The sequence below is a fragment of the Mus caroli genome, chromosome 10 (assembly GCF_900094665.2).
Source record: "Mus caroli chromosome 10, CAROLI_EIJ_v1.1, whole genome shotgun sequence".
In the NCBI taxonomy this organism is placed as follows: domain Eukaryota; kingdom Metazoa; phylum Chordata; class Mammalia; order Rodentia; family Muridae; genus Mus; species Mus caroli.
The window spans coordinates 54,984,762-55,003,441 of NC_034579.1; the positions used below are offsets into that span (position 1 = coordinate 54,984,762).

At 51.1% G+C, this 18,680-nt stretch overlaps 1 protein-coding gene across 1 annotated transcript in view; it reads right to left on the bottom strand.

Annotated features, from left to right (window-relative positions):
* Positions 1–18,680, bottom strand: part of Cdh23 (cadherin related 23) — a 382,497-nt gene that overhangs the window by 208,383 nt on the left and 155,434 nt on the right. The window contains exon 9 of the mRNA XM_029482781.1: positions 15,207–15,285. Coding sequence (XP_029338641.1) covers positions 15,207–15,285 — 79 coding nt within the window. The remainder of the gene's footprint in view (positions 1–15,206; positions 15,286–18,680) is intronic.

Here is an 18,680-nt window from a genome sequence, read left to right on the forward strand (position 1 = left end):
GGGGAGGGGGAGGAGGAGGGGGAGGGGGAGGGAGGAAATATGTGAAGACAGAAGAGGAACTGTATAGGGAAAGGGGGGTCTGTCAAGAGGGGTAGGCTTAAGGAGGGTAGTGAACCTAAGATCTAAGTATTATATTACGTCTGAAGATGACACAATACCCTTCTTTCTATGTCAACTGCTTTTCTTTTTTAAAAGATCACTGAAATGGCTCTGTCGGTTAAGGACATGCCGCTCAAGCATGGGCCCTAGACCCACAGACCAGCCTGGTGTGATGGTGCTGGACTGTAACCTACGTCCCGGAGGGACAGAGCCAGGCTGGTTCCTAGAGCTTACTGGCTGGCCAGTTCAGTTCAGTTGGTGAGTTCTGGGTCAGTGAAAGAGCTCAAAGTATAAAGTGGAAGCCAGGCATGTGGAGAACACCTTCAATCCTAGCCATCAGGAGGCACAGACAAGCAGATCTCTGTGAATTCCAGGACAACCTGGTCTACATAGTGAGCTCCAGGCCAGCTGGGACTACATAGTGAGATCCCATCTTGGGAGGGCAGGTAATAAGGTAGCGAGTGACTGAGGAAGACACTTGGTGTCAGTGTTGGGCCTCCACACACGAATGCATATGGAGAGGGGAAGAGGAGTCACTTGGTGTCCCTATTCCTGATCCCAGGAGATACAACTCTGAAGTCAGGATCTGTGGGTGCCACTGAGGTCCCGATACCTCTCTGCAAGGGCCACACTAGCTCTCTGAGCATGGCCTAGTTTCTTCTGGTCCCATCTGAAGAAGGGACAATCCCAACTCCTTGTGTACCAGGCGCTTCACCTCATTTTCTGCTCCCCTCATCTGCCCAGTCGGTCTGTCTCTGCCTTAGGCATCCCTCATTTATCTTGACCTCCTCTTCCTGGGTGAGTCTCACCACTTAAGTTTCTGTCTCTCAGTCCCACCAGGGATTGCCAGTCCTTCATGTTCCCATAGTGGCTCCCGGACAATGATCCTGTCCATAGGAGGCTGGCATCCCAGAGCACTTGCTCTGTGACAGACACAGTTCTAAGCACTTTATACATAGAGATGTGGCCCGCAAGGGTCCCCATGAGTCCTTCCTAGTGTTCAAACCCTTGAAGGGCTTAGAGACCAAGGCTCTGTTTTCATGTTGGTTTCCCAAGTCCTGCTCTTTTGAGCTTCAGTCTTGTGTGTGTACAACCTATGTTATTCAATAATTCCTTTTCAAGAATCACTTTGAAAGGGATGTAAAGGAAGTGTCACAAAGAGCCAACTGGTCAACCCTCCCAGAGGCGACTGGAAGACATGGGGCCCATGGTTTGCCTCTGTGGCTAGCAGCATGCGTTATCTCCTAAGGCCCAGCCAGTTCTGCTCTCTTAGCTCTAGAGCAATCTGAACCAAGGCTAAGAGGTGTTACAGACTTGAGCACCCAACCAGACCTTGTCCTGAGCAGAACTGACAGAAATAGAAAGTGAAGGAAATCAAGAAGAGAATAAATGGCTTGCCACGCGTCAGAGTCATTTCATCCCCGTGTGTCTGCAAGCTCTGCCACTGGCTGTCAGCTCTTGGGAGTATGTATGTCACGGTTGGGGAGACTCAGCAGCTACTTCCACCCTTGGCCTCCTCTGGTCCCAAGGAGGACTTCCTGTGGCCACACTGTACATCCAGTATTGGGCAGCTCTCTGAGGCCTCTATGCATCACTGAGACACACCCAGGCAACTCTGTCCCTGAAGACTTCAGAAAAAGCAAATCTAAGACTTCAAACCCTCGCTGTCAGATGTTCCTGTGATTCTCAACTAAATGGCCCTTGCTGACATTTAAGAATCAAACCATCACCAGGAGACAAGTCACCAGGCCTTTTAAAACAACACTCGACCACCAGCAGTATCATTACAAAGGGCACTTGTAGCTCAGGCTCCTGGGCTCCGGAGTGCATGAGTGTGTTACCAGCCTGGAGCTCCACAGTGTGGCATTTTTTTTATGCCCTTCTAGCAGGAAGGGTGGCAGAGAGTCACTGGATCCCACCTGTCTGTTTCCCTTGACAAACGCAGCCCCCTTCAGGGGCCCTAGGGTGGTGCCCAGCCAACAGAATGCAGATGTTGGAGGAGAAATTCATTCTGTGCTGGTGTTTGCTCATGTCAATCAATGTCTGCACGTATCTGCTTGGGGAATCTCTGTTTCCAGATATTGGTCAAATATTTGAATGGGGAGCAGCGAGTTAATTGCCTTAGGCATTTCACAGTGAGGAAGATGGAGAAGTGCAGTAAAGCCAGGCAGGAGGCCTGGGGGTGGAGCCCAGATTCCCACATGGGAATAAGGGAAGGGTGTGGGGAGGGGGAGAGGGGGGTAGCCATGTTTGGAGAAGGGACAGTGCCCAGAGCCCACCTGCTGCTTTCAAAGCCAGTTCTACTCCTTGCCCTGTGCAATCCAGACTCAGTGTCTCCATCTGAAAATGGGAACAATAATCCCAGCTCCCCCTCCCCAAGGGGATCTGGGAGGACTTGAGGGTGAGGCAGGTGAACTTCAGCACCCAGGAGGCGTTAACTATTATTTCCGTGTTGCTGCCCTTACTTGGTTCACTCAAAGGTTTCCTAAGGTGAGTCCTAGCCTGCAAGAGGGGGCTAAGGTTGAGGAAAGCGCCTCCCTTGAAATGTGTCTGCACTCTGCCCTCTGCCCTCTGACTGGCAGCACCTTCCTCCATCAGTCTCTCTATCCAGAGGAATGTCCCGAAAGGATGGCCTTTCCTCAGATCCGGAAATACTCCTCATAGAAGCCATGCTGTAGGCTTCTATGCAGGGTGAGTTGCCTGTGTGATGGGTCCTCCCTGGGTCTGTCCTGGATGTGTCTGGTGGGTGGTGACACTGGAGCTGAGGGAGAGATGTCTTCTCCTTCCCTTGGTCCCTTTTTCTTTTCTAATGGCTCCAAAGCACAGGCTTGATAGGAAAGACAGGGCAGGGACAACAGTGCCAGTTGGCCTGGTCTGGATGGCTCTACAGAGGGGAAAACTTTGGGTTGGGGGTACAGATGCTGTTTCATGGGGTCATAGCTCCCAGGGCTCTAAGTTGTGGCTATGTGGGGGCCAAGCTCCAAGTGCAGAGTGTGGGACGATGTCACCCCTATTTCTGTTCATGATTCACTGTGGCTTCAGAATCACGGAGAGGTCAGAAATATGAGGCCATTCCAGTAGCTTCTGACAATAGGGCCAGAGAGTCACACTCCTTGTTGAGACCTGTCCCCCCACCCCCACCCCCACCCCCAACATAGCTCTAGCCATTTTGTTCCATGCCTGTCAGCTACTTCATATTGTTGCTGTAATCTGCCTGCCAGTCACTGACACAGAAAAATAACTTGACTCAGAGCAGGGTCATGCTGACCACATCCCCTGTTAGTTCTGTATGTTATAAGACATTCCACAACTATAAGCTTCACGTAGGCCCATCTAGTTAAAGGTCAAGCACTCCCAGCATCCGAGGATGAGCTGATTGTGTTTTGTTTTTTGCGGTTTTAGCTTTTATAAGCTGGCCCTGAGAAGTGTCCAGAGCACAGCTTTGAGCTGTTGCCCTTGTCGATCAGTCCTGGGGTGTGCACTCAATAAATCATCCCTGTTTAACTGAGATCGGTGTTTGTGTGGTTTGTGGGATGACTCCAGGACCCCAATACTCCTCAAGCAGGGGGTGATCTGCCAGGGGAGGGCAGAAACAAAAACCCATAGAGTATACATACCCACCCACAGGTACTTCCAAAACTTTATGTGAAGATTTATAGAGAGCCTGAGTTTTTTGTTGTTATTGTTTTTTGGGTTTTTTTTTGTTTTGTTTTTGAGACAAGACATGGTGTTTTAAATGTAAATGGCCCCCATTGGCTCAGAGGGAGTGTCGCTATTAGGAGGAGTGGCCTTGTAGAAGGAAGTGTGTCACTGGAGGTGTGCTTTGAGGTTTCAAATGCTCAAGCCAGGCCCAATGTCACTCTCTCTTCCTACTGCCTTCAGATAAAGATGTAGAACTTTCAGCTCCTCCAGCACCATGCCTGCCTGGATGCTGCCATGCTTCCTGCCTTGATAATAATGGACTAAATCTCTGAAACTGTAAGCCAGCCTCAATTAAATGTTTGCCTAAGTGTTACCATGGTCATGGTGTCTCTTCACAGCAATAAAACCCTAAGACGTAGGGTCTCACTATGTAGACCAGGCTGGCCTTGAACTCACAAGGATCTACTTACCTCTGCCTCCTGAGGGCTGGGATTAAAGGGCACCACTCCCAGCTGCTGCTGTTTCAGGAGTCTCATGTGTCCCAGGCTGGTCTGGAGCTCACCATGTAGTTAGAAGTGACCATGAACTTCTGATCCTCTTACCTCCACCCTGCCAGGGGCAGCGCAGTTGCTGGGATTACCACAGTGTCCCACCATGTCTGGTTTATATCTGGTACTGGGGAAGGATCTCAGGGCTTTAGGAATGCTAGGCCAAGCCACAACTCCAGTCCCTTCCCTCCAGCCTGAGGGAACTGTTTTCTCGTAGATGTTCACCAGCTAGACTGCCGCTTGCTGATGCCATTGCTAGACAACATTTCATGAATGCTTACTATGCATCAGGCACACAGTGGGCATGTTTTGGGAAGTTATTCCTTTGTTAACTCCTTTAGCCCTGAAAATATTCTCTTCCCACCGCTACTGAGCCGGAGGCACAGAGAGCAGGCATGCTCGATCAAGAGCATGGGGCACTGGAGCCTAGGCTAGGTGGGGCTAAGTTTGTGGCTGTGGGATCCTCCCTCTTCCCCACAGTAGGCTCCTGATCAATACTGATGACACTAACGTGCTGGCAGTCACATAGGTGCAGGTGTCAACCCCTTTGGTTCCCCAGGGAGGCCATGAGTCACAGATGTGCTGGGTAGGAGGCAGCTGACTGGCTGAAGGACTGGAGCTCCAGCTGGTAGCTTACCCTCCTGGCGGGGCACCCCAGGGATTCCTCTCCTGTAGTCCCGTTCACATCCCCCTCCACTTCAGCCAAGCTGAGCCTGGGACTCAAGAACAGCGATGGGGGTAGGGGGGTTGCTGTGGGTGACTTGGGGCTTAATATCTTTGTAACCATATTGCAAAAGGGCAGGCCTAAGCGGGAGCCTTACGCTTAATCTTTCTCTTTTATTGCTTTCTCTCTTGTATGCTTTAACCTTGCACCAGGTATCAAGCTAGATAAATAAAAACTTTTATTTCAGATTAGCCCCAGCTGGGGGCTGCCTTGAAGGCTGAGCAGTCATCCGAAGCATCTGATGAGAAGGGAGCCAAGAGCCAGGCTGGGTAGTGAGGCTCATCCCAAGTTCAAAGGCCCCTTGGGATATCAGATGGGAGATCATTTTCCGAGGTGGGTGCAGCAGGGACCTGATTAGTGCCTAGAGCCAAGAAGCAAGGAGGCAAATTGCCAGGACACAGGCTCCCTGCATGTCTGCACACCTGTTACCTGCCTCCCAGAATGCTGTTCTACTCAGAGTGCCTCACCTATTGGGCCACACTGCCCTCACCACTGCTATGTTCTTTACTAAATGGTGAGCTCACCAGGACAGTGACACCAGCTCTTGATTCCCAGGGGCTGAGTATGGGCCAGTGGTTAACTGAATGTATGAATGAATGAATGAATGAATCCTAACTTCCAGCCCTGCACATAGACCACAGGCTGACATGATTTGCTTGGTGTCTAGGGCAAAAGGATGAGGGGGTTTTGGAAGCAAAAATCTTGTGGGTTGAATCCTGAGCTATTTGTATGTGTGCTTAAATGGGCTTCATATGCTCAGTGCATCTTAATGTCTGTTTCTCTAGAAGAACTCTGGCTAGCCACATGCTGGATGGATAAGAGACAATGCCATAGCCAAGGCAATGTGTCCCTCATGTGCAGAGAGGTGCAGAGAGAGCCGGACAAGGTGGCCAAAGCAGTGTGGATTAGAATAGCAAAACCCACAAGTCTGCATGGATGGAATAATACGCAGTAGTGAAGATGATCGAGCAACTGATGCCACGCCAGCCAATGTGAAGCCTCTGACTGGAGTGGAAATTGCACATCTCCAGAACACGAGATTCTAAAAACATCAAGTTCAAAGACAACTAAATCCGAATAGTGTGTGATGTATCTGGATGTGACATTTCCCCAAAGCAAGGGGACGACGAAGAGGAGGATTGGAAGGTGTGACCCAGCTGACCTCGAGGAGGGAAAGTGGTGGCTGAGGGAGGACCACACAGGTAGGTGTGAGATGTGAGTACCAGTCTTGCTCTCACAGAGCTGGTGGGCTCTTGAGTGTCCACAATATCATTAAATTGAAGAATGCACTGGGCAGTAGTGGCCCATACCTTTAATCCCAGCACTTAGGAGGCAGAGGCAGAGGCAGAGGCAGAGGCAGAGGCAGAGGCAGAGGCAGAGGCAGAGGCAGAGGCAGAGGCAGAGGCNGGCAGAGGCAGAGGCAGAGGCAGAGGCAGAGGCAGAGGCAGAGGCAGAGGCAGAGGCAGAGGCAGAGGCAGAGGCAGAGGCAGAGGCAGAGGCAGCTGAATCTCTGGGAGTTTGAAACCAGCCTGGTCTCCAGAGTGAGTTCCAACACAGCCAGAACTATATAGAGAGACCGTGTCTCAAAAATAAAAATAAAGTCAAGAATGAAATAAAGCAGTCACATGGGAACCAATATTGACAAATCTAAGCAAAGAATTGATCAATTCTGAGGTATGCCAAGTTGAGAGAGAGAGAGAGAGAGAGAGAGAGAGAGAGAACCTAAATGATGTATGGTGGCTACTTTATGATTCTCCCAAACCAGAGAGGCCTTAGAAGTTCATTCAAAGATGAGGGCAAAATCCCAATGAGCCAAAGGGGAAAGCCAAGCAGAGCTCTGTGGGGGTGGTGAAGACGGTGAGGGCTCCCATGGTCCACTGCTGTAGCCACCTTAGCCAGGACTGGGTGGGAGGAGAAGTAGCTCCCATCCTGAGCTGTCAAATGGAAGGGTCCATGACGTCATTCCTGTCCACGGAGGCAAGTAGACTCAAGAGCCAGCAGTGGAGAGATCTAATGATCTGCCCAGGGGAGCAGGCACCTGGGAGGCCACTGCCCCGCCCCCCAAGTAAGGGCTATTCCTGCCTGAGATGCGAGGCATGGGGGAAGATGGGGTGCAGGAAGGGGAGTCTCAGTCTTTGCCATGAAACCTCTGTAAAATCTCCCTAACTTGCGTGATGCACAGGAAAGAGGCCAAATGGCAGGCTGCAGTTTCCTGGCCAAAGGACTCCTGGGCCCCATGTATGAGCCAGGAGGAACGAGCCTGTGCAGGTGACAGAAGGTGCCACTGTGGTGATGCACAGAGCATCACAGAAGGGGATCCTGGGGGAACGGTGGTCCTGAGAAGGGAGGGGAAGGCTCAGGGGAAGCAGTGTGCAGACTTTAGGGGTTCATTTGAAGGAATGGATGACAGTGTGACGTAATGCCATCATTTTGGTATGGGGGTGGGGGGGCAGAAAACTGTGAATAACACTCAGGGTGCGTAGATCATTCAGTTCGCCCTTGCCAACTCAGAAGCTGCGTCCCTAAATACTGTCTAGGAAAGAGAGCCAGGGAATGCTGACACGCTGAGCCTTGGACAGCACACAGCAGCACATTCCCTGCACCTGTGGTTAGAGAGACACAAAGCCTCTCAACAGATAGCAGCTGGCAAGGCAGAAAGGCCCCAGACGCCCATCGTGGCACCGGGCTCAGCTGGTGATGTCTGCCTGGGTGAGGGATGGGGTGTTCCGGTGCAGGTGTGAATGTGGGTCTAGGGTGGGCACTCACAGAGACAAGCAGATCTGCTAATCTTAAGGCATTCAGCCTAGGCCTCCACTAGGACTCAGAAACGTGGCTCAGTGGTTAGAAGTGTGTGTGTGCGTGTGCATGTGTGTGTGCGTGTGTTTCCCTTCATTTCTTTATATTCTCTATTTTCAGACTGTCATTAGGACCTGCTCATACCTTGAGGCCTTACTTTGAAAGGGCTGTGAGGAGCTACTACAGGGACCTGTTAAGGGGCTATAGTCATGTCTTTCCCTTTCGATCCATACGATAACCATCTTGTGAGCCCTAGCCTCGCCAGCCAGCTATGACCAGGAACCCATTGTTTTTCCTTCATACCCACAACCAACAGCCCTGTTACTTCTTTTCTGATCTGCCCTCCATGTCCCCTTGGCCAAGTCTCCGTGGGTCAGCTACATACTAGGGCTGAAGTCTGGAGCTTCCCGGTACCCACAGCGCTATCACACAAGCCAGAAGCTGGGTGTGCCATGCAGATTTCCAAAGTAATTCTATTTCTGAGCTTTCTCTCCCTAGAGGGAGGATTGTCCGCAGCAGATTAATCACAAGGGCTTTGATGTGTGTTGCTGGATGGTCTCCCATGATGGCTGACCCAGCAGGCCATAGCCAGGGGCCTGATGTAGTTGCTGTCGTATGCGTGTATGGGTTCACACAAGTCTGACTATAAATAATGCCTCCCCACCCCATGAGTAGGCATACACACTTATGCATGCGCACCAGCTTTCCCTCCTAAACAATATATTTTCAAAAAGTCTCACCTGATGGCAAATCCAGGAAGGAGTCTGGTACCTAACTGCCTTCTCTCATTGTGCCTGTCCTGTCCCCTGTGTGACCTTGCACATGAGGTTGGTGTGCTCTAAGGTGAAGAATGATGGCTAGAGCTAGCCCACTCCTTATTGAACTTTTATTCTAGACTAGCACTTCCTAAGCAAATGTCTTTTCTCAACATTCTCCACCCCATGAGTCCCTGGAGACCCTTGTTCCTAATTACCTCCCTGGTGGGCAATTTCAATACCATATATGCGATTCACACATAAAAAGAGTTAACATACTTTCTGCTCTCTGTGCCCTTCCCCCCCAGCCTTGAGCGGGCTGAATCAGACCTGTTTCTGCCACAGTCTGCTAACCCACCTAGGGTGGAGTCTTCCAACCTAGGTGAAGTCTACTGTGTGCCACATCTGCAGCTTCCTGTAAGAAGCCACTACCTGCTGAGCAGCCAAGCTTGTTTTCATGACAGATCCTCACAAAGTGACCTACGAGATCCTGGCATAGTAGGGGATGGGTTTCCCCCCTTTAAAAATCAGACCCTAGAATTAAAGTTGAGCCTTGATCGGAGAACTTTGTCTTGGCTCGTTATTTCTCTCACCATCCTTCCTATCCACCCCCAGCTTTCCCTTCAGGAACCCAGGAACCCATGTCCGCTGGCAGCTATAGCCCTCCCACATAGAAAACGTCACACTCTTGTCAGGAGCCATCACCTGTACAGAAAGCACACAGAGCCTCGCATGGCCAGGTACAGCACCATCAGTGTCTCTTGCCCCAAGTGGGGCCCTGGATTTTGCATTTCCAGCAATTTCTTGGGTGACATCAGTGCTGGCAGTCTGAGGACCTCTGTTGTTTACAGAAGTTGGGTGTTCTCTGGAGCCCAGTTCAATGCCTGCTCTGTCACTTGGTAGCTGGGTAAAGTGGACACATGTCTTTTCTCTCTCTGTCTAGACATGGATAAATGCCTCTCCTTCATTAGCTTTTAAGAAGAAGAACTCACCATCAAGCCAGGCTGGGCGTGGCACATGGAAGTTGGGGTCCCATCTCCTCAGTCTTGGGGTGTGTGTGTGCACAGACATCAGATGCTAAAAGAGATCCAGCCTCTTCCTAGAGAGGACCAAGGAGAGCCCTGGATGTATAAGCAATGGAAAGCTCTAGGGTGGGCTTGCTAACCAAATCTATATACCCCAAATGGTCACAGGCCTGCTTCTACAGGAAGAGGCTCCAAGAAAGACCATCTCAATCAGGTACTTGTCAGCAAAGGATGCTCTGTCCAAGGAGACCAAAGGATCCTCATGGCCTTGTTCTCAGAGATCCAGGGGGCTGGGACCTAATCCTGTAGTACCTGGAGCATCGGACACAGGGTGGGGACCTGGGCAGCTCCATGCCTAGCAGGCTCCCCGGTGATGCTGGTCCAAGGACCTCAGTTTAAAAGCTTCCCCAGCTGACTCCCTATGTGAGGAGTGATCAATAGGAGGGTAGAAGTCTGGCCCTTGCAAGGAGAGTCTGTCAAGATAGAATCCAGATGGTGGACTGTCCTCGTTAGGGTTCTACTGCTGTGATGATACACCATGACAAATGTAACATGGGGAGGGAAAGGTTAATCTGGCTTACATTTCACTGTTCATCACCAGAGGAAGTCAGGACAGGAACTCAAGCAGGGCAGGAACCTGGAGGCAGGAGCTGATGCAGGCAGAGGCCATGGAGGGTTGCTGCTTATTGGCTTGCTCAGCCTCTTTCTCTCTCTCTCTCTCTCTCTCTCTCTCTCTCTCTCTCTCTCTCTCTCTCTCTCTCCCTCCCTCCCTCCCTCCCATCCTTCCTTCCTATTTATTTTACAGGAGTACACTGTAGCTGTCTTCAGACACACCAGAAGAGGGCATCGAATCCCATTAGAGATGGTTGTGAGCCACCATGTGGTTGCTGGGAATTAAACTCAGGACCTCAGGAAAAAGTCAGTGTTCTTAACCACTGAGCCCTAAACCCTGGGTCTTATAGGACCCAGAACCACCAGCCTAGGGATTGTCCCACCCACAATGGACTGGGCCCTCTCACAGCAATTACCAATTTAAAAAATGCCCTGCAGGCTTGCCTGCAGCTCTACCTTACAGATGCATTTCCCCAACTGAGGCTCCCTCCTCTCAGAGGATGCTAGCCAGCACAGTGGACCTTCGAGTCTATTGAAATAAGGCCTTCACCAGCTTCTGATTGTGAGGGCAACAGAGGCCATTCTAGTGATAGAGCTTGTGACAGTAAGATGCATCTTGTTGGGCAGAGGAATAGGGGAACAGCTGGCATGGGGTGAGGACCAACTAGATGTCACCCACTGTAGATGACTACCAAGTGTCAGTCATTTTACAGAACGGTCAAACCAGTTCTGTTCAACTTTGTAGAGGTCCGATGGACAAATCAAAGTTGCATATGGTCAAGGTGTGCCACAAGGTGCTTTGACAGATGCACGTGAGCCCCACTGTCTGTGAGCCCCATAGACAGGTGACAGCTACACACAGTACCTCACCTTGATCTAATCCAGGGAGTGTGGTGCGGCTACCTTAGCTCGATCCTCTGTAGATACCAGTGTGCACCATGTTAGCATCAGACTGCAGAGGACAGTCCCCAGGACTTACTCTGATGAATGACCCTCTTAACAGGATCTTCCCGTCCCCCCATCTCACCACCTTGCCACCTCAGGGAACAGCCTTTTCCTCTCTGTCACTACAAGTTCTTCTTTGTCAGGATTCCACACATAAGGCACACCATGTGGAGTTGTCTTTGGGGATTTGACTTATTATTGCCAGCACAGTAAACACGGGGCTCTTTGATTTTCACAGCTATGAAGGAGTGACTTACTTCTCACCTGGCCAGGGGAGACAGGTGTCTCTTGGGTGCAAGTAGCATCTGGCAGTGAACTGTGAAGTTCCTCTGCCCAGGCCTCCAAGGTGAGGGAGCTGGGCATATGGAGTATGGGTTTAGTGGTAGAGCACCTGCCTAGCATGTGCAAGGACCTGGGTCTCACCCTCATCACTGAGAAGAAAGGAAAGCATGAATGCTTGTACATCAATCAGACTCCTCCTTGGCTGAGGCCCCCTGGGTATCAGTTGCTGGGTCCTGGGAGCTTCCTGGTCCTCCTCTCATTCTCTGTTCTCTCCTTGTGCCTTGACTGCTGGCTAAGGCTGCCACCACCTCTGGGTGGGATATTATAGCATCCTTCCTGCTGGTCTGCTTCAGCCTGCTCTTCCCCAAACTACTGGCCCCACTCTCTCGACTTACTGAGCACCCCGAGCTCAGGCACGGCTTTGTCCTTCGGTTGAAGCCACAGTGGCCCTCCACAGCTCTCAGGACCCAGACTGACCATCCACACATCACATAGCTGGTCCTGTTATCTTCAGTAGTCTGTCTCCTCACAACCCCAGGTGCTCTTTGCTCAGCCACAGAGTCACTGTAAGTGACAGATGTGTCAGACTCCCCTGACTTTGCCCATTCTGCAAATACCCATTCGTGATCCCCATGCATGCCAGCTTTGATGGCCAAAGCTTAGCAAGGTTCCCACTCTGAATGGTTGGGTGTGCAGTGTCTCACAGAATTTTCTTGTTTCTTCTTACAAAGGAAAGTTGAGGGGGGTTCCCGGGGAGCCCCAGCTCATGCTGGTATGTAGCCCCACTGTAAAGATGCACCTCAGCCTCTTCCCTCCCCCTCACTGCCCATGCATCCTGCATAGTTACCCTGGACATCTTTGCAGTCCCTGCACAGCTCAAGTCCACCTTCCTGGCAAAAGTACAGGTTCTTTTAATGGAGATGGTAGCTGGTCCCTGCCCTCCCAGGGCATCATATTCCTGACCTAGACAGCCCTTGGTCAACTGTGGTGGGTGAAGGGAGAGTGCTTCCTGTTTCTGTGAGCACCTGCTGTGGAATCCATGCTCCACTGACTGACCAACTGCTGGTTTGCTTGGCTTGCTTGGTCTTCACAGTAGTACCCTGCCAGGCATGGCCCACATCTGGAACTAAGTCCAGTGAAGTCTCACACCAGAGCAGGGTCTTCTATAGTAATCTGAGCTGAGCTGCAACTTAAATCTAAAACTGAACACTGAGTTTGATGCTGGACTGTGGGCAAGCCAGAAGAAGGGAAATGCTACCATCTTAGCACACAACCAACGGGATGCCCCGATACTGCTTCTTGCCTGTGCCCGCATAGAACCTGGAGCCTCACATAAGCTAAGCCTGTGGGCTCTTACCGAGCCATGCCCCAGGCCTATGTGCCACACGGACTGTCCTTCTCCATTGAGAAAGGCCAGGGGACAAGTGCTCTGTGGCCTTGGGGGCTGCTGTACTGGCCAGTCTGCCTGGAGGCGCATGAAGGATGGTGGTCCTTGCTCAATGCTTTTCCATACCTTGAGGAAATGAATCAGCTTCAAGGATCCCTCTCTGACAATTACTAGTCAATCCTTAGTGTTTTATGGTCATTCAGAGCCATCAGTACACATAGGGATTCTCTTCTCCTTTTCTACATTTTATTTTATTTTATTTTATTTTATTTTATTTGTGTTTTCTCCTTCCCTCCGATTATTTTTTTTTATGTTTTATTTTATTTTTGCAACAGGGCATCATGTGGCCCAGGCAAACCTCCAACTCACCTAATAATGGCCTCAACCTTTCTGATCCTTCCTCCTCCACCAGCCAAGTGCCCACCGGTTTTACAGGTGGGCACTGCCATGGCCGGTTTTACATAGCACCAGAGTGTTAAGCAAGCATTCGGCCAGCTGAATTACACCTACAACCCCAGGATTTTTAACCTTGTCTTATAGGTAAGCACCGTCAAGCCTGCAGCAGGTCAAGCATCTTTCGGAAAGAGCCCTGGCAGGGAGCAAAGCCCTCACACCCATGTCGCTCTGCACGGGGTAGGCAGAGCGTTCCTTGAAGTAGGACTGTTTGTGTTAAGAGGATGATGAGGCTAGGGAATGGCCACTCAGACTTCAGGCTGGGACAGGAGCCTGCAAAGGCCCTTGTAGCCTGCTGTGGAGAGGGCGATGCTACTGGTGCCCAAGGTGGCAGGCACAAGGGAAGATGGGGCCTGTGCCAAGTCCTCTGTGGGAAAGAAGCTTGCCATTCACCAGGTTCCGTGCGGCCGCGCGGGGCTGAGAACAAATTGATAGAGATGGAGCCATAACTTACCACTGAAGGCCTCTTTGCTCTTGGCAAAACAGAAGGATCATTAGTAGTGGGGCGAGCACTCGTGGGCAGATATAAATCCCCTCGCTTGTGGCTGACAAACAGCCCAGAGGGGACAGGACCTCAGATTCAGACAGGTTAACTGCAGGTGCCTATTCTTAGCTTGGGCCTCTGTGCCCCTGATTGGGGCAGGTGGGCCTTGCCACATAAAGACAGAGCCCCTATCACCAGCCCAGACTGCCTAGGTGCCTGAGGCTCAGGTCACCACACCAGTGGGCCCCCCAGGTGGGACCCGACAATGACAAATCATTCTGTGAGTGTACATCAAGGTCTGTGCTGGGCTGGATCCTGGCCTGGACGCCAGAAAGGATCCTGGACATGGTAGGGGACATCCAAAGGATTCAGGGGACCAAGTGCCAATTTCTACAGATGTTCGATGCAGATTGGCTGCCCTGGGGCTCTCTGGATCACAGTATAATAGGAGTCTTGTATGTAACCATAGGTTGCCCGAGGCCCATAACACTTACTCCTGGCTACCTGTGACCCTAGAGAAGCAAGGGGCTTTCCAAACCGCTGCTGGTGGTATTATCAAGAGCAGATAGGTACAAAGTGTTCATGCATTAGCTCTTACAGGAGTAAGCCATGTGACCCACAAACCCCCTTGACGCAAGCATTCTTCCTGTTCCCAATACACAAGTGACAAGTGAGAGACCTAGCCAACACAGCTGGCTCAGGAGATCTTCCCATCTCCCTTGACGCCTATGCCTTTCTCTCCCCTTTTGGGAAACGCTCTGACTTTCTCATCTGTCTGGCTTGCCTGGATACACCAGGCTGGCCCTTCAGAGACTGCACACTGAGCGAGGGATGCTGTGAGCAGGCACGTGTGATGCAGGAGCAGAACCAGCGTTTCTAAGTGGGGGCAGCTTAGCCCCTGGACAGCATCTCAGAACTGCCATGGGTCCATCTATGGGTGAGGCACAAGCTAGGCATCGCCTTACTCCTCCACATCAGTTCAGTCCATGTTCTGCATGGCCAAGGGATCTTTGGGTAGGAAGAGGCCAAGGTGCCAAGGTGCCTCCCGCGGTGATATCCCGGTGCTGCCTATCAGCTTGAAGTGTGACTAGAACGTGAAATCAGACAGCAGCAATACTAGTTGTTGCAAAGTGATGTAAAAATTGCCACCTTTTCAGCAGATAAGAACAGACACCCTGGAGCCCTGCAAGAAGTTAGGTAAGGGTCGCAGCATTTTAGGCTCAGAGCCTCAGAAGGCCCATGGCTTCAGAACTTAGACACACATTCCTGTTCCCAGAGTCCCCAGACACCATGGCCTTTTAACCCAGTTCCTTCATTTTATATCCATTTGTCCCCTTCCTTAGCAAGGATTGTCCCTGGAGGCAGGTCTCAAATGCCATTCAATCTCTTTGAGCCAGAGCCGCCAACAGCCGCTCTCTTAGGCTATCCAGCAAACAACACAGGCTTTGGCTTACCTGAGACAATAGTGTAGCCAATCCCGCGGGGCCGTCCCTTATCCTGGTCCACAGCAGTGATCACCCGCACAGTTGTGCCCTGGTTTGGAGAGAGAAGGGACTTGTGTTCAGTCACCTAGATGCCAGGCAGCTATCTTTCTTTATGGGTGTCCTAGCACCCCACTTTCCCTCCCTAGCCTAACTCGGAAATTCGAGGCTTGCCTGGGAAGTGTGTACACCATGCAGCTTTGCTCCTGACTCACAATGGCCTTGCGCTTAGCACCCACCATTCCTCCATGACACCAATAGTCAAGTATGGAGTAGAGCAAGGGGGCCAAGGACAGACGCAGACAGCTGCCGCACACATCTGGGGCAGATGAGATGGAGACATAAACAGGACAGAGTGGGTATCAAAGCCCACCTGGGGAAGCCTCGAAAGGGGCATGCAGATGGTACCATTTAGGATGGTTTGTGAGGAGTTAGTAGTTTTCCAAGGAGAGCAAATAAAAGGGAAGGGGCCCCAGGTAGAGAATGTAACACGGGCCAGGGCTCAGCTGTGTGAGCCTCTAAGAAGGGATGCTGGTAAGTAACCATCAAAGGATGGCAGTTTATTGAATGAATAAACAATCATATCTATGGAAGACAATGGCATCACCATCAGGACCACGACTTGCTAAGATGTCCTTTGCTAAGAGCAACTTCTACCTTGCTCCCCAGGCTGCGTGACATCTCACCACTGCATATGTCAGTAGTCCCTGCTTGCCTTACACCTGAGGTTTAGGTCCTAGCACAGTGGTTCTCAACCTGTGGGTTTTGACCCTTTGGGGGGGTCACATGATCACAGGGGTCACGGGGGTTTCCTAGATCATCAGAGGGCACAGATATTTACATTACGGGTCAGAACAGTAGCAAACAGTTATGAAGTAGCGATAAAAATAATTTTATGGCTGGGGTGTCACCACCATATGAGGAACTGTATTACAAGGTTGTGGCATTAGGAAGGTTGGGGACTGTGCCCTAGTAGTTTCCCCTGGGTGAAAGACGGCAGACTGGCCCTGTCTCCATCTTTGGTGGGGGTGATGAAAGTATCCTAGCACTCACAAGTGTATAAAGGGCTCACAAGGTCTTGTCTGCTTCTCACACACCTCTGGACAGACAGTTCTCTTGCCTCAGGGCCAACAACATCTCTCCAAGTCCTCCCAGTCTGGCTATGGAGTCACAACAGGAGCCACAAACCCCTTTCCCAGTCTGCACGTCTCTTTCCAAAAGCCCTTTTACCCTCCCTTAGCCTAGAATGCAGAAGATGGAATGATCCAAAGCTCCCTGAGGGAACGTGGGAATATCCCGGGATATATGCAGAGACCAGGCCATATGACAAGCCGTCCTGGCCTCTTCTTTGTCCTCTCCTCCAGGGATCCTGGTTGGATCCTCTGGGCTTGTTAAGAAGCTGGATAAATAGGCCATGTAAAGAACCAACTGACCACACTGTAAAGCGCATCTTTCCTGGCACAGATAGTTACTCAAACACTGGCCCATTGTTCTCAGGTACCCCAGCCTGCCAGTGTCCTAAGACCTAGCCCCTTCCTGCAGATGAAGAAACGGAGGCAGACGGCTGAGAGACTGCTAGAGGTCCCAAAGCAGAGAGTGAGAGAACAGGAAGTCAGGAGCACATTTAAATGCTAAGGGTCTGATGTTCCTGTCCACCAGGTGCCGCGGCCGCCACGGGGTTCTGCTATAATAATGCGAATGTCATTTCCGAATGTCACTGCTCTGTGGCAGGAACTATTCTAAGCACTAGTTCCCGTGGAATTTGGAAATGCCTACTTGCCAGCCATCCCTGGAGATGCCATGTGTTCTAGACTGAGCAGGGGCCAAGGGTAGTCACATGGGAGACCAGTCACCTTGCCCTCCCAAACTTCCTCTCACAGAGGGAGTATGGACAGCCCCTGACTCCCGTCCATGGAAGCCACAGGGAAGCACAGCTCTCGACTTAAAGGACCTACACTGCTTTCCTCCATCACCTTGCTCAGGCTCTTCTGGGGTAGCTGCTCATCTAAGAGTTCACTATCCATCAGGGAAGACCTGGGCTGACTTCCAGTAGGGTATACAACTATCCCAAGGTTTTAGCTTCCAGAACAGGCTTTCTAGAAACGGGGGTAGTTCCATTCTGCCTGGGTGCCTACATGCATCCTACTAGAGGGTTCCTGAGTTGCCCCTGGGCTGCTGGAGCAGGGACCCACCTCAGGATGCCTGAGCATGGAGATCACTAAAGTTCTAAGGCTGAATTACTAAACAATACACTGAAGGGACAGATCCTTCCCATATCCTTCCCTTGCCATATCCCAGGTAGGTTGTGCTGGGCTCAAGGGGACAGGCTAAGGCAGCTATACTGGGCTGTCCAGAGAAGTCTATGGCCTAAGAGCCCTCAGTCCTTGGAGCCCTGTAGACCCCATCCCCCACGCATCCATAACAAGCTGGCTCTGTGGGACACGAAGATAAGGGGCCCCCTCTCCCAGCCATAGTTGGAGCCGAGCCTCTGCCGGGCAAGCTCTGCCAGGCTCCCAATCAGGTTTGGGGTTTCATCTCTTTTTGGGTAAATAAATCCACTTTTAATAAAACTCTGAGCTTTTAATACAAGTGCAGACAGAAGGCCTGAAAACGTTATGAGAAGGAATTAACAAGGAGGTGTGGGGGCTCCTGGGAGTCCACGGCTCTTGTTTCAGAGTCTCAGTGATTATATTTTCAATATACTGCAACTTATTTCCAAAGACAAGGAACGAGGAGGAAGTGCAGCCTGCTGGCACAGAGCCGGGCCCCCAAAGATGAGTCCACGCTTGCAGCGTGTGGCTCTGTGGGAAGTGAGGCTCCCAGGGGCACGGCCAGGAGAGGGAGAGGGAGACCCTGCTCCAGCTAGAGGGCTGAAGACAGACCCCTACTGAGGGAGTCTTGCCTTCCTCAGGCACTCACGCTGTGGGAAAGAGGTGACCTTCTGGGAAACAAGGCTCTGCTCAGAGAGGTGACAGGTGCACAGGCCTACAAGGGCCTGACGCCTTGTGACAGGAAGAGAAGCAGAGAAGCAGTTAGGGGGTTGATTCCTGTAAGTCTGGATTTCTCAGTTGTTGTTTTTCTATCTGTGAAATGGGTATAACAGGCTCTACTGTCCAGCAACTGATATATAGACTCATGCATATGAACACACACACACACTCACTCTCCTGCTTGCTCTCTCTCTCTCTCTCTCTCTCTCTCTCACACACACACACACACACACACACACACACTTCCTCTTCCCCCCACCCTATACACAGGAAATATAACTGACACTATAAAGTTGGGCCCTAGACTTGCTGCATGATCACGTGAAACTTTAGTGCTGTGTCTGGGACTATGCATACACTTCTTTCTTTCTTTCTTTCTTTCTTTCTTTCTTTCTTTCTTTCTTTCTTTCTTTCTTTCTTTCTTCCTTCCTTCCTTCCTTCCTTTCTTTCTTTCTTT